At 55.0% G+C, this 15,989-nt stretch overlaps 1 protein-coding gene across 6 annotated transcripts in view; it reads right to left on the bottom strand.

Moving 5' to 3' along the window:
• Positions 1 to 15,989, bottom strand: part of TMPRSS6 (transmembrane protease, serine 6) — a 39,668-nt gene that overhangs the window by 2,141 nt on the left and 21,538 nt on the right. For 3 of the 6 annotated variants that reach the window (XM_018048303.1, XM_018048305.1, XM_018048304.1), the window contains 8 exons: positions 15,276 to 15,388; positions 14,870 to 14,979; positions 6,497 to 6,642; positions 6,020 to 6,118; positions 4,960 to 5,073; positions 3,453 to 3,569; positions 2,962 to 3,130; positions 1,338 to 1,609 (listed from right to left, as the gene is read on the bottom strand). In XM_018048303.1, coding sequence (XP_017903792.1) covers positions 1,338 to 1,609; positions 2,962 to 3,130; positions 3,453 to 3,569; positions 4,960 to 5,073; positions 6,020 to 6,118; positions 6,497 to 6,642; positions 14,870 to 14,979; positions 15,276 to 15,388 — 1,140 coding nt within the window. Of the gene's footprint in view, positions 1 to 1,337; positions 1,610 to 2,961; positions 3,131 to 3,452; positions 3,570 to 4,959; positions 5,074 to 6,019; positions 6,119 to 6,490; positions 6,643 to 14,869; positions 14,980 to 15,275; positions 15,389 to 15,989 lie in introns of all 6 variants that reach the window. The other 3 variants (XM_018048301.1, XM_018048302.1, XM_018048306.1) reach the window with 1 other exon arrangement.

Here is a 15,989-nt window from a genome sequence, read left to right on the forward strand (position 1 = left end):
CTCCTACCAGAAACGCCTTTCCGCTTTGCTGGGACACTGCTGACCCACCTGCAAGCCTCAGCTCAGCCCACCCCTCCTCTGGGCTGCCGTTGCCCCCACACCCCCATCCGTGTCAGCTCTTGGCACTGTCTCCTATTCATTTTTATACTGCTTTGTCCAACTCAATGCCCACCATATAGCAGATGTTCACAAATGTGTCACTGAATGAATGAATGAGCAAGTGGACAGATCCTTGCTTGACCGCTGTTCTCTATCATCGTCTTGGACAAGTCACTTTACACATGAGCCTCAGCTTCTCCATCTTTACATTATCCCTCAACCTCACCCACCTCCAGATTGTAAAGCACAGTATATACTCCTGAATGCCACCACCGCGAAGGGTGCAGGGCATGGCTGTAGTTGTGTACAGAACTGAGAGCTGGCCTCTAGGGACAGCAGCCTCTGGTCAGTGCAGGAGGGAAGGACAGAAACTCATGTTTCTGAGAGGCAGTAGCAGGAACAGCAGAGTCTCTGGGGTCAGACAGTCCTGGGTTCTAGTCTCTATTCCAACTCTCCCTGGCTGTGTGACTTTGAGTCAACACTAAATGTCTCTGTTTTCCCATCCTTAAGATAGGGTCCATGATTACCAATAACTAGAGTTGTTGGATGGATTAAATGAAATCATGTTCCCCTAAAATCTAACCTCCATGTAGTGTTAACAATTAAAAGTCTCCCCTCAACACAGACATATACCCTCCATTGTCCAAGGAGCACAGGGTTGGAGCTTGCCCAAGGGCCATGGGGCCCCTGGCCTGCCCTGTCACCCCACAGATATCCCCCAGGATCGCCTCCATGACCTTGGTTCTCCTTAAGTGCCCTTCACTTGAAAGGTATTGAAACTCCAATACTTTGGCCACCTGATGCGAAGAGTTGACTCATTGGAAAAGACTCTGGTGCTGGGAGGGATTGGGGGCAGGAGAAGGGGACGACAGAGGATGAGATGGCTGGGTGGCATCACCGACTCAATGGGCATGAGTTTGAGTGAACTCCGGGCGTTGGTGATGGACAGGGAGGCCTGGAATGCTGCAATTTATGGGGTCGCAAAGAGTCGGACACGACTGAGCAACTGAACTGAACTGAACTGAACTGAAGCGCCCTTCTGGAAGGAAGGGAAGGGCCAGGGAGACAACCCATGGCTGTAGTAAAAGCTTTTTTTTTTTTTTTTCTATGAAATACAACCCCATTTAATCCAGGACTAGCAAGAGTGGAGCCCCAGGGTCCCTCGCCAACTCCCTTCCAGGCTCAGAAGTTAGGCGAGCCAGAGCCACCCCATCTCCCCTGCCTGCAGTCCAGCTCACCGCCTTCTCGCAGGGCACCCCAGCCTGTGATCCAGCAGTGCAGGCCCGGCTCGAAGAAGTGGGAGCGGGCAGGCAGGCAGACGGGCTGCACGGCGGCCGAGCGCACCACGGGGTGGTCGAGCTGCAGCAGGGCCACGTCGTAGTCGTGGCTGTCCTCCTCGTGGTACGGGTGCAGGAGCAGGCGGCTCACCTTGAAGGACACCTCACCTGGCCAGCGTGAGCTCTGCCACACTTTGCCCAGGAACACGGTCCACAGCGCCGGGGATGCCATGCTGGGGGCGGGATGGGGACTCACTCAGCGGCCGCCTCCCCCATCCCATCCCGGATCCCTGTGATAGCCAGCATTCCCACCTGGGACCCGGTCCCCCACACCCATCCCCACCCTGTTCTGGCAGACCGTGCAGCTGGCAGTGTGGTGCTCAGTGCTGGCCCTGGAGTCTGACTACCTGGATTTCAGCCCCAGCTTCAGCCCTTCCTAGAGGTGAGTGTACCTCTCTAGGCCTCAGTCACCCTATCTGTGAAGTGGGAATAGCATCTTCGGCTCATATGTTCCTGGGGGAATTCAATAAGACGGTGGATAAAAAAAAAAAAAAAAAATCCAGCACAGTGCCAGGCATCGGCAGATGTTTTCTGCGCACTTTATAGATGGAGAAACTCGGAAACCCCTGGAATTTGCGGGTCCTCAGGAGGAGTGGGTGGGAGTTGAGTGTGAAAGAATCAGCAGAGACTGGGCTGTGCAGACCCCTGGAGGCCAGGTCAGCATCCAGGTCTTTCTCTACCCTGTGGACAGTGGGGAGCCAGGGATGGAGTGAAAGAACCTGGGTAGTCAGACCACACCCAGAAGGGCACCTGGGCACCCAGGCGTAGGATGCAGAAGGGAGCTGGACTCTGGGCTGCTGTAGTGACGCAGGGGTGATGGTGGCAGCATGGACAGGCAGTGGCTGAAGATGCGTTCGAACCACCGAGAGGGCTTGCGGCCTGGCTGAGTGTCGGGGAGAAGGAAGGGTGCCAGGGGGGCTCCAGGCCTTTGGTTTGGACTGTGCAGACCCAGGAAAGAGGAGGAGGTGTGGGGAGAGAGTCCAGGGCTGCCGTGCTGGGGGCTGGGTCTGGAGCACAGGGCATCAGGCTGGAGGTGGAGAGGGGAGCTGTCAGCCCACCATGGAGATGGGGGGATATCTGTGGGCGGGGTGAGATGGCCCTTCTTGTGGGCTTCTCTGCATCTCTCCGTCCCCGGGGTGGGGGACAGGCACACCTGGAGAAGGGTGTCACGACCTCTGACCAGGGCAGGAATTCTGTTCTCAGCTCTACCCCAGTGTCTCGCACAGCCCCTGGCACATGGTGGAAGCACAACAGATATCGCTGAACGGAGGGATGAGTAAGTGAATGGCTCACTGGCCCAGCTGAGAGCAAGACACCAGAAGCAGAGCTCAGCAGGGGTTAGCAGCCTTTCCCAGGGCGCAGAGTGTGTTCTGGAAGTCAGGGCTGAACCCAAGTGTCGGGACAGCAAGTCTGAGGGGCTTCCCACAGCCCTCCCCTCTGTCTGCTGAGATCTCAGACACACTGCCCCCGCCCCCTCACCACCACCTTCCTACCCACCTCTCATGGCCTGTGTCCCCAGGCTCACCTTTCCTCCTGGAAGCAGTGGGCAGCAGTGATCACCCAGCGGTCAGCGATGAGGGCCCCCCCACAGATGTGTCGGCCACGAACCTGGAGGCTGGCCTGCCACGGCCACTCACCCTCCGAGGACACGGCCCCGCCCACGATGCGGCCCGAGGGGCCCTGAAGGCCACAGTCTAGGGGCAGGGGCAGGGGTGGACGGAGGGGCAGGGGCAGGGGCAGGAGAGAACCAGTGAGACACAGGGACAGGAGAGGCATGGAAGAGGAGAGAGGAAAGACACAGAGGGGGCCAGGGAAAGAGAATGAGGGAGCGAGAGAGAGGGAGGTGGGCAGGACCCCCATGAGGGGCCAGAGTGGGGTAAAAAGAGACAGATGGACAGACAGTGAGCTCTCCCTCCAGCCCCCCAGGGTGGGCACCTCCCTGCCCCCCATGCTCGTGGGCCCAGCAGGTGGAGGGTGTCCTGCCCACCCCAGCCTGTCGGAGCGCCCAGGGCTCACCGCAGTGCTGCTCGTCCGAGCCGTCCATGCAGTCGGGGTGCCCGTCACACTGCGGGTTGGGCTTCTTCACACAGCTGCGGTCCTCACACTGAAAGGTGAAGGTCCCACAAGGCACCCCTAGGATTGGGCGGAGGGCAGGGTGCAGAGGGTGGGTCCCTGAGCCCGAAGGAGTCTCCAAAACAAGGCCCAGGGAAGATGGAGCCTGAAAGAGGCCAGGAGACGACTGGAGAGGGGTCCCTTGATCATTCTAAAGGGTCCCCTGAGGCTCCTTTAGGATTCCCTAGAGGAGAATCCCCTCCTGACCCCTCGCTCCCTCAGACTGGTGTTTTGAGAGAAGGTGATGTCTCCCCTCTCAGACCTGGGCTCCTGACAGTAGGGTCATGCCTTCCCCAGGTATGGTACCTGAAGCCAGAACTGTGCCTCCACCTTGAGATGAGCAAGGCTCCCAAGAGCAAGGCTATGCCCCTCCCATCACGCTACCTTGGACTGGCAGCTCTCCAGGCCCCCACCCACCTAGACACCCACCTGCTCCTCACTGCCTTCACTGTGAAGAGCTTTCTGCCCCACCAGCCAGTCTTCACCTGGTCTCCTTTCCTCCTCTATTTAAGTCTTATTTCTCTTCAAGGCCCAGTTCAAAGCCCACCTTCTCTAGTTCCAGCCGCATCCCCTCCTTGCCCTCCAGTCTTCCTATGCTACTGGGCACGATGCTCAGAGGCTTTGGCCCGGAGTGACCCATCTTTTTTTTTTTTTTTAAATCAGATAATCCCCAGAGGACGGGGACCACTTCTCCGGTGCCTTTTATTTCATTTTCCTTACTCTGCCTTGCATATCACTGGGCAATCTGCAAGTGAAGGTTGGATGGTCTGAGAGATGGATGGGTGGGTGGATGGATGGATGGATAAAACAATGGAGACTCAGACAAGAGATTGGGCAGACCAATAAATGTGCAGTGTCGTGGTCTGATAAGAAGACTGACACACAGCTATTTCGATGGATAAATGAGTGGATGTAACTGCCAGTGGACAGACAACTAGTCAGGTCCCTGGATGGATGCCCGCACCTGTGCATTCATGGATGCACGGACAGAGGATGGAACAACGGACATACAGACAGGTAACTGGGTAAACAAATAAACCCAATACATGAGTAGATTGATGGCTTAGTGGACAGGGAGATGGTGGTTGGACAGGCTGATGGATGAATCAGTGGGTGGATGTATGAATCAACGAACAGACAAATGGTTGGAGAGACCAGAAGATGGATGGACGGACAGATGGATGGATGGAAGAATGGGTGGATGGGTATTTGGATGGATGAATAGACGGATGGATGGATGGACAGATGATGGGTAGACAGATGGACATATAGGCACACTTATAGATGGGCTGGTAAGTATTTGGACAAGAGGGCAGAAACCTTTGTGGAAGAAGCATGGAGAAGGGCCAGGCTGTCTGGCTGAGCCCATTCTTTGGTTTCCCTCTAGATACCTAGTCATACCCTGCCCTACCTTCCTGGCATTGCTCTTCGTCACTCCCGTTGAGACAGTCGGGCTGCCGGTCACAGACCCTGGACAGGGGGATGCACGTGCTGTCCTCCTGGCACTGGAATGTGGCTCTGCAGACTGTGAGGACACAGAGGAGGGGCAAGTGGGAGGAAGCCAGAGGCACCAGGCTGGGACTTTGTGTTGCCTGGAGACCATGCGTGGTGTCGCAAGTTATGATCACAAATCTCTTTCTCAGCTACTTTGCACCTGAGTCTCACAGCAACCCGGTGAGATACTCCATTTCACTGGTGGAAAAACGGAAACAAAGTGACTTGTCTGAGGTCACCTGGCTGAGCGAGAACTTGAAGCCAGATGTTCTGGTTCCAAATATGAGGTGCCTTCCTCAGCATGAAGGCAGGATCAGTCCAGAGGCAGGCACATCCCCACTCCCTCCTACTTCCCTCCCACATATATAGGCTTTGATGGGATGCAGGCTGCTGTGATGGTGACTCTGGGGGCCAGAAGCCAGGATTCAGAGGCAGAGTTATTATTCCAAGAGAATCCTGACTTGGGGACCATCAGAAGCCCCTTCTGATCCCCTTCTGCCAGGGTTGAGTGGCAGTGAGCATAGCCCCAGGAAGAGTCAGCAGCTCCAGTCTGAACCCCTGCAGTGGAGGGTCCTGCTCAAAAGAGGCAGATGCAGTGTCCTCTCTTTGGCCACCCTGAGCCTGCCCAACCCTGCTTAAAAGCCTTCTTCCTCCTGGGCCTGCCCTCCCTCGTCTGCTCTGTTCCTTCTCGGATGGCTGCCTGGGCAGAAGGCTTAGGGTCATAGCCTGGTGGCAAGAAGCCATGAGCTGGGAAGCAGCATACCTGGGTCCCCGTTTGTCTCTGCCACTGCCCCACGGGGAAACCCTGGAGAGGACACTTGCCCATCCTGTGCGTCCACCCTGCATCTCAACACAGCGAGGGAGTTTCCTGAATGCTGATAATGGGAGCTGCCCACTGGGAGATCTCGAAACGATAGGCGCAGCCCAGCAGCACAGAGGTGGGGAGAGAGGAGGGACCGAGTGGGTGAGCTGCTCACCACAGTTTCTCTCATCCAGGCCGTTGGGGCAATCCTTGACCCCATCACAGGTGGGCACACAGAGTCCGTTCACGGAGCAGAGGAACTCTCCAGGGCAGGCTGGATGGGGAGGGCACCATCAGGACACACATCATTATGAAAACACGTGCAGACACACCACACCTGTGTGCTCACATGTGTGCCCATGTGGCTGTGTACATGGTCCATGAGGACACACACGTCTGGGGACATGCACACAGCACACACTCGGGTATGTATGAGTGTACATACCTCATAAACACCTGTGAGTGCCTTGCACATGTGGGCACACACAAAGCTGCCTATGCTCATGCACACATGTGGGCACACGAGTGAACACACACACACACACAACACTCCTTTAGACTAGCCTCTAGGTGCTTCCAGGGAGGGCTAAGAAGCAGGGAGAAGCTGAAGGGGCTTTGGGGTCCCCCCACTCCCCGATCTGCTCACACTCACGATCTGACTGGTTGTACAGGCTATAGTGCACCTGCACGCCGGGCCCGGTGAGGGAGATCTGGGATGTGAAGTTGATGGTGATGCCAGCGCTGGCCACCACGGGGATCCTCTCAGCGTAGGGCTGCAGGGTGCGCAGGCCACACAGCCTAGGGGGGACCAGAGACAGACTGCGGGCTACACGGGCTGGTCCAAGGCACGGGACAGCCTGGGTCCCGGTGCACAGACAGAGCAAGGACAGGGCAGCTGGGGAAGAAAGGGTAGCTGCACCCCGGGCCCCCCCACCCCTTCTGTCTTGGTTTCTCCCCTGGGTGACCACTCACCCCCACAGTCATCCAGAAAGCAGCCTGGCAGGGTCACTGCCCCGCTCAGAAGCCTTCGATGCCTCCCCATTGCCGGCAGGATAAAATTTATCATCTGGATTCTAGTCCCAGTCACCTAGGAGCGGTGAGATTCTAGCAGGTCAGAGCCCTTCTCTGAATCTCACTTTCCTCACTTGTAAAACAAGGGAAATTCTCATCTCTGTTGACCTGACAAAAGACTCCAATGTGTCAGTGGAAGGAAAATTCCTTTACTGGTCTACTCTCCATAGGCGAGAAGGGACGTTGCTACTGTACTCAGAGTGGGGCAAGAAGACAGCCATGCTCTCCATTCAAGCCCGTGCCTCCCACCGAGAAGTCTCCATAGCCCTGGGGGCTTCCCTGTGGCTCTCTGGACACAAGAGGACACCAGTGCAGCTCCAGGACCAACAGGTGATGGGCAGCACCTTCTCAAGCATGGCCACACCCAGGTGGGACCATCCCCCAACCATGGGAACACACTCATATCCCTGCTGGCCCCCCAACCCTCACGGATGATGATTTTGTTACCACAGAACAGGTGGGAGACCTCCACGGAAAGGTGGAATCCCACCCCCTGGGGAGCAGGTAGGAATCCTCCCAACTCCAGGGCAGGGGGAAAAGGGGGCTTTTCCCACACAGCATTGGTCCCAGCTCGCCTCACAGAGCAAGTGGACATGCTTTCATGGAAGGTGCAGCCACACCCCCAGAGTGGCAGGACCCACCACAGAGAGCAACCCAGGGTACTCTGCCTTCCCAGGCAGGACACCCTCACGGAACAGATGGGTCAGCCCCATCAGATCCTAGGAATGCCCGCCCCTATAGGGAATGCCTGTACAGATGAGAGAAGCACCCAGAATATGGGTGGAAAAGTCTGCAGGGAGAAGTGAAAATGACACTAGCAGAGAAGGTAAGAGGAAGTCAGGAGAGCAAGTGAGAGTGCCCCAAAGCACGGTGAGAACATCTCACAGCAGGTGCAGCAGCCCACACTGCAGGCCCCCTGACTCCCAGGGGTCAGAGGCTTCCTCATAACTCCTAGAACATGGCAAGCACTTACTGGTTCAGTAATAGTTGGAGGCCTCATTGCATGGCGATTTTGAGGTCACAGCAGCTCCACCCTATAAGCAGGAATTGTTCTCATCCCGTTTTTCAGAAGAGGCTCAGCAAGGGAAATGCGAAGGTAGGCAAGAATCCAGCCTCCTCAGGGCCCAGAAGGCCCCACCTGGCCTGCTCTACGGGGAGGTGGGCACCCTGACCCTCAGGCCACATGAGCTCCAGAGGCTGAGCCCTCATGTCCCCTATGGCCCCCCTCAGACCTGGCCATACTGTCTGGCTACGGGAACCATATTCTTGCCCCTATGCCAATGAACAGTTCTCAAAATGTGGCCTGGGGACCCTTGGAGGTTCAAAGAGAAAATTATTTTTATAATAATTCTCAGGTATCATTTGCTTTTTTCACTCTCATTCTCCACAAGGATAAAGTAGAATTTTCCAGAGACTATGTAAGGATGTTCGTGTGTGTTCCGTCACTCAGTTGTGCCCGACTCTCTGTGACCCTGTGGACTGAAGCCCACCAGGCTCCTCCACTCATGGGATTCTCCAGACAAGAATACTGGCGTGGTTAGCCATTCCCTTCTCCAAGGGATCTTCCTGACCCAGAGATCAAACCTGGGTCTCCTGCATTGCAGGCGGATTCCTTACTGTCTGAGACACCAGGGAAGCCCCCATGTAAGAATACAGCAAAATTTTCCAGAGACTACGGGATATATGATACTGTAACCCACTGAATGAAGAAGCAGGTGTGGGGATTCAGTCCTGGTCTATTAATCCAATTACTAAATAAAGTTGCAAAAACATAAAATGAGGATTTTTTCTTCACCAAATGTTTTTAGTTTTGGAAAATATAATTCATTTTCTTTATGTTAAAATGTAATGGTTTTTTCTTTTAAATGAATTGATACATATGTTTAAATGTTTTAAGTTTTCATTTCTACTACTGTACATATAGATTACAAATATAGTTTTTATACGAGGCATATAACTCTCTGGGTTGCTCAATAATTTTTAAGAGTGTAGAGGATTCTGAAATGGAAATTTTTGAGAACCAGGGCAGTACAGCCCAGGGGGACCCGAGAGGGATGAGGTGCCACCAGGGGGCGTCCCGAGCAAACCTGGTTCTTATCCTTTCAAAGCTAAGGAAACAAGGCGGGGATGGCGTGGGGATTGTCCATTTGTTTTTAAAGTATTTTAGTTAAAGTTATCAAGGATTACTCTCCCCAGAGACTGGTCCTGGGGAGTGGATAGGGAATCTGGGGGTTGGGAGATACTGAGCAAGAGGAAATGAGAAATCAGGGGCATCCTGAACATACTTCAGGTTCAGGGGCCTGGGGCATTGTCCCCACATGCTCACCGTGGACAGACACAGAATCAGAGCTGGGTTAGAGGGAAGGGAAACGTTATATTTATAAGAATTTGAGGGCTGCGTGGTCGCCGTGGCCAGAGGCTCTAAGGACATTTGGGGCAAGGCTCTTCGTTAGCAACACGAACAAAATAATTCAAGGCAGAGGCTGAAATCTGGCGACGCAGGCTAAATTACTCAATCGAAAGAGGATCTATTTAGCCTATGCAGTGTTAAAAACCTTTTAAAAAATGCACGTGCCAGCTAATTTCACATAACGGCCTAGATTCTTGCTTCTGAAAAATACACCCCAGAAACATTGGCTGGAAGTAATCAGAGGCTGCCTGAATTAGCCAGGGCATGTATAGTCCAGCTAAGGCGGTTCCTCCCTCCCTTGCTCCCTCTCCCCCACAGCAGCCCAGCTTATGGAACTACACACTGGCTTGGCCTCTTTGCACATTTTCGTTTCTGGTTCTTACTGCAGTGCCTTCTGGGAGAGGGTTTAAATCCCCTGACTCTCCAATCCCTCTTCATCTATCAAATGCTGCCCCCACCCCCATACACCCTCTCCAAGGCGTGCCAAAAGTCTTAAGACTGTGGAGCCCACCTCTCATCTCAGCTACAAATTGCTCGGGGTCTGAAGGCACCATTTTTTGCACTCATGCCTGCCTTGCTTTCTCTGAATGTGGGGAATTTTGCTTCTTGCCTCACACAGACAGTAAGCAGGGATCTGGTCAACCTTGCATATCAGCATCTCTAGCTGAACTCAAGGAGTTCAAGAAAGATTGGATGGTGGACGGACAGAAGGGTGGGTAGATGGAAAGAAGGAAGGGTGGGTTGGTGTGCTGATGGATGGATGGATGGAAGGAAGGAAGGGCTGACGGGAGATGAAGGACTGAAGGTGGGTGAGTGGATAGATGGATGAATACACACACACAGATGTTCCCTTCCCTCAACACAGGCTAAATGGGAAAGAGAGTCAGAGAAGGCGAGCACGGAAAAAGGGAGGTCAGCAGTGTCTCACGTGGCCAGAGCACTGGACCTGAAGCTGCAGAGCTGAGGCTGAGGCTGTGTGACCTTGGGCATCTCGCCCAACCTCAGCAAGCTTCTGTTTCCATGTCTGTAGTAAGACGGGGTGCTAGCTCCCCGTAGGATGTTTTATGACGTGAATGAGAAGGGATTTCTTTGAAAACTAGCTGCTGACGTCGTTGGGCTGTGAGCTCACTGAGGACAGTAGCTCCTCCTTCCACATTGCCGGGCCCCCAGCAGTGCCCGGGGAGCCTCTGTGGCCACCCAGGGGCTCTGGAGACCAGAAGGGCTACCCCATATCTAGGCCCAGCCTGAGGGGCTCCAGCAGGCTTAAGGAGCCAGTGACTCTGCCTGTCACCATCAGCGAGGTGGAAATGGTTGGGCAGATCACAAGAAAAGTGACATCACAGGGGAGGAAGCTGGCAGGAGGCAGGTTCCCGGAAAGGGGGAAGCCTGTGCTGTATTGACGCCCCGTCAGAGCTGGTTCTGTGAAACCCAGCCACAGCTGGCCGGATCTCACGAGGTCAGCTCCCTCCCCTGCATCCAGGCCACTCAAAGGGCATGAGGCCTAGGCCAGGGAGAAACTGGGGAGGAAAGAGGGAGGTGGGAGGAAGGCAGTAAGGGCTCAGAGGAGGAAGGTGACATGCCCAAGGATGCCTCGCCAATGGAGGGAGCCCAGCCAGCCTCTCCTCATCACCATGCTGGCACTGAGGGGTTGAGACCCCCTCTCCCCCAACCTACCCTCTGTCACTCCTCGTCAGTGGCCATTCTGTGCATCCCCCTCCCTACAGATCCTGTGCCTGGAAATCTACACCCTTCCCCAGACCTCTCATGTCTCTGCCACCCACACAAGCAGATTTTCCAACAAATGCTTATTCAAAGAATTTCCCAGCAACTACATGGGCTGATGGTTATCAAAAAAGATCAGAACTAGAGGAAACGGTTTGCCCAGTGCTTGCAATCTGGAGGTACACTTCTGCCTCCCCTTTTGCACTCAGACGCGGGCAGGAGCCTAGGGGCAGGGGGCCGCGAGTCTCTCCTAGGGACCCTGATCCTTACAAAGGTCTGCGAAGACAGAGCTGGGACTTCCCAGGTGGCTCTCAGAGGTGGTGAGAGACAGAGCAGCGGTCAGTCCCCTTAGAAGGGCGCCTGACCATGGGAGGGAACAGCTGACACGGCTGCCCCAAGGCTCTGAGGGAAGACTGCACAAGTGTGTGTGCGCATACTCTCACAGACACACGCTCACAGGCCCACACGCCCTCATGCATGCTCTGGATCTTACTGCTCAACTCTGTTTTCTCTAGTTATAAGCCGGGTGATTTTGTGGGAATGCCTTTGCTTCTCTGTGCCTCGGCCCCTCATAGGTCTATGAAGGCAGCGTGGGGCCAGCTCCCTCTCCAGGTTGCTGAGGATGAAGGAAACGGCACCCGAGCTCAGGGCCTGCCTGGTGCAGAGTCAGGAGCCAGTCCTGAATGTATGGTTGGTGCCTTCTTGAACTGGGCTTTATCCCAGCCTACAGGAGCCAGCATCCTCTAGCCATCATTTCAGTTACTCTTCCCTGGATGGGAGGTCTGCTTCATGCCCATTTTTCAAATGGGCTACTTGAGGCTGAGAAAGGTGAGTCCTTGCCAAATAGAAGGAGGGGAGCCAGGACTTGAATCCTGCTTTCTTGTTTCAATAGCTAAACTCTTTCTACCTCTCCAGCCCAACTTGGAATGACATTTCATTAGGAACTAATAAACACAACTTACTGGGAGACATCTTTCTGATGGGTAAATAATAAAAAGTTACGGCCTTGGGCTGGCCTAACTCTTGTTTTATAGATAAGGAACGGGATGTACCCAGAGTTACATGCAAAACCAGGTGGACAGGCTTCCCTGAGCACATCTTTAATCACCCCAGTCTCCCCTCTGTCAACGGCCAAGGTGGACGAGGCTTCAGAAGAGAGAGGGGGGTGGGAGCGCCAGGCCCTGTCGGGCTTCACCTCCCCACCCCACCTGCCACTTCAAGACAAAGAGACAAGGACAAGAGGCCAGGGACTTCCCTGGTGGTCCAGTGGCTAAGAACCTGCCTTCCAATGGAGAGGATGTGGGTTTGATCTCTGATCAAGGAACTAAGATCCCACGGGCCACAAGAGAAGTCAGTGTGCCACAACTAGAGAAAGTCACAGGAAGACCCAGCACAGCCAAAAATAAATAAATAAAATTAATAATAAAAGGACAAGTCCTTAGTCCTCCCTTGGCCTCAGTTTTCCCACCTGTACAATGGGTAAAGATAGGGTTCAATGGCTAGCCCAGCCCACTTTTCTGTAGCTCAACGGTGCTTTGAGACACTAGGGTGGGTGAGACTCCTCCAATTTTGGTAGATTCTGCCACAGTGCCTGAAATTTCGCCATTGCAGCATCATTCCTTTTGATGAAGACTCTCCCCATCTGTGGTCCCCCCTGGAAACTCAAGGGCAACTCATGAAGTCCTACCACCTAGGGCCCCCACCTCTGCCCAACCCTCCTGGCTGCGTCAGGGAGGCAGACAGGAGGCCCTCCGGGGGAGCACGGCGTGGACCACTGTGTGTCCCGCTGTTCCCATTGTGTGCATGGGAGAGGGGCCCTGACTCTGGACCCATCTGGGTACCACTTAATCCCACTGAGCCTTGGTTTCCTTCTCTGGGAAATGGAATGATGATACTGCTGACATCATAGGCTGTCAGGCCAGTGAACTGAGGCCCTGTGCTGAACACCAAGCAGGCAGAATGGGGCACCTGATGCCAGGGCCCACCTCCCAGCCCATGGAATAGCCTTGGGGGTGGGAGGTACGTGAAGAAGCATCAGACCCAGGGCCCTTCTGTCTTCCTAGCTCCTCTTTGAGATGTCAGATTCACCTCTAGGGCTGAGAAGGCAACAGGAAAAGGTATTAACCTCATTCGGAGGCGATGAATCAAGGGCCACTCTCAAGGTCACCCTGTGGGCTCCCGATGCTGAGCTGGGGGTCAGCCCAGTCATCCTCAGTCTGCATGGCCCCAAGCTGATGCGGAGGGCCCTCATGGAGCTCCATGCAAGATCAAGGCAGTCATGCCCAGAAAGGCCACCCACATGCTGGGGCCTGTGGGACAAGATGCCTTCTGCTCTCCAAAAAGCACAGGGCCAGAGTCACACCACCTGACATCACCCCCAAATAGCACAGGCCCAAACTCACATTGTTGGCATGTCTTCTTTTCCCTTTTAATCACAGTCCCTGACAGCTTCCCAAATCCCTGGAAAGGATGGTGACGAGTCAACGAGTGTAGTCAAATCCCTGTCCCCCTTTGCCTGGCCGATGCTTTTCAATAGGATCAACCAATAAGCAAAACCCAAGCGTGGGTGAACATGAACACTACCCCCAGAATCCAAGAATTCCAGAGTCCCAGAACTTTCCAATTTTAATGTATTGGAATCTTTGATACTGAAAATCCATGAAACAAAGAAATCAGGAACCTTGCACATTAGAATCCCAGCCTCTCATAGACCGCTAGGACCTCAGGGTTGGAAGGAAGAGCAGAAGGCCAACCTGAGATGAGATGTAGAATCTTCTCTTGGGCATTCTTGGCCCCCAGGTGGGGAGGGGGTTCCCTAGTTCTGCGAGGCTACTTGGAGACCCCTTCTCTCTCCCCAAGCCTCTGCCCCACCCTTGCAACAATGGTGCCATGCCAAGGTGCTCTGTTGCTGCCCTTTGTGCCTCCTACTCCCCTCCCGCCTCACCCCCTCCCGGTGATGACCCGTGCCTGAGCCATCCTCTCCCGCTACGGGGCGCTCCCGCACAGTATTTAGACACAGAGCCCCTCCCATTGTACACATCCCCTCCCTGAAGGCCCCAGTCCACTGTCTCTCTCCAAACCAGGGGAAACTCACCTGCAATGTCTGCATTTCCCACTTCCCCACCCACCCCACTCCTCTGAGACTGCCAGGACCACCTGTGGCCCTCAGGGGGCCAGCCCCCCTCATCCTACTGATCAAACTGCATTCATGCTGACCAGAGGATGGCCTGGCTCTGCCACGTCCTGCCCACCTCTCCAAAGGACTCAATTCTTCCTCAGGAACTCTGTCACCAGGGGGCCACGGGTAGGACAGAGAGCAGGACCGGCATCCCACGAGGGATGTGGGTGACTCAGGTGGCTTCGGAGAGTGGTCAGGTTAGCAGAAGTCGCGTGGACTCAGGCTAAGCAGTGTTGAGGCCCAGAAACTGCTTTATTTTGACCAACAATGCGGGGCAGGATAAGGGAATGCACTGGGGTGGATTTAGGAAAGGTGCCCCAGCACTGCTGAGTCCTATGACTCTGCATCATCTCATTTAAGGATTCGGGGTGCCAGGCAGTGGGGTGACAGTACCTACAACAATGAAACCATTTCACTCTAACGAGGATCAGCATCCAAGGTGACTGATGACAAATGTGTGTCTGAGACCTCTGAGTGGCAGGAGGCGAGGCTGGGGCTGGAGCTGGACAGGGGTCAAGAGTAAGGCAACAGGCTGACCAGCCCCACCTATGCTCTCTTCCCATGATGCCCCTCTGAGATTCCACACTTGAGCTCCCAAGGGAGGTCACCTGCAGAGAAAGGGAGGGGGTCCAGGGGGTGGGTACCTTCTGTTTTGGATGGTCCACTGGCCCTGGGTGCATGGCGTGTCGTATTTCTGCCTCCGCAGGGCGTAGGCGTCAAACCAGAGGGCCAAGCCGTAGTCCAGAGAGGGCACCTAGGACAGAGGAGCCGGTCACTAGGGGGCCCACGGGCTGTGGCGGCACTGATGGCCCCATCTCCCAGGAGCACAAAGCAGGAAGGAGGCCTGCCAACATAGAGCGCTGGCTGGGGCTGAGGTCTGTCAGTCACTCAACCATCAAGTGTCGCCATGGCCAAGGGACCCATCCCACCCACCCCAGAGGGACTAGTACCCAGGGGGCAGCCTGGGTCAGAGGCAGAACACTGCTCCCCTCCCAGCTGGGGTCCCTGGAGGTCTATAGGGTGCTGTGGGCAGAGGGTAGGTGGGCTCACCGTCAGGTGCCAGGAGCAGTGGGTGCTGGGTGAGTAGTAGCTGGGGAAGTACGGTGTGCTGAGGACACCCTGCGGCTCCAGCCGGCCCTCCAGGGTCAGGTTCACCTCGCAGGCTGGGCCCAGAGAACAGAAGTTACAGAGGATTCCTCAGCCCCGCCCCACTGCACCTGCCAGCAGGTGGGGGGCAGCTGAAACCCCACCACCCTGACTGCCACTAAACAGTACCGCCTAAAGACTGTGAATGCATGAACTTGGGCCTCAGTTTCTCCCTCTGTGAAATGGGGACAATAAAACTACATACTTCATAGGGTAGTTGAGCAGATTACACAGACATGGCATGTAGTAAATGCTCAATAAACGTTCGCTACTGACATCAGCTGTGCAGCCCTTGATCGTTTACTGAACGTGTTCACTGCTGCGCCAGCCTCACGGTTACAGGGACTGGGGAGAAAGAACCATGCCCCTTTTCAAAGATGATGAGGTTCAGAGAAAAGGAGCAACTTGGATGAGGTCACACAGTGAGAGGGCGAGGGATGGGGAGCAGCTGTGTCCTCAGCTGCCCTGACACCTCCCATGGAGCCAGGGTCCCTAAAGCCCTCCTTCCCCTCCCCATCGAGCTGTATCAGAGACGCCCATGAGAACGGGCCGACTGTGGCACTTCTTCAACCCCAGAGACTCCCAGAGGGTCACCTGTGGATCTGGGTGACCAACAGG

The sequence above is a fragment of the Capra hircus genome, chromosome 5 (genome assembly GCF_001704415.2).
Source record: "Capra hircus breed San Clemente chromosome 5, ASM170441v1, whole genome shotgun sequence".
Lineage (NCBI taxonomy): Eukaryota > Metazoa > Chordata > Mammalia > Artiodactyla > Bovidae > Capra > Capra hircus.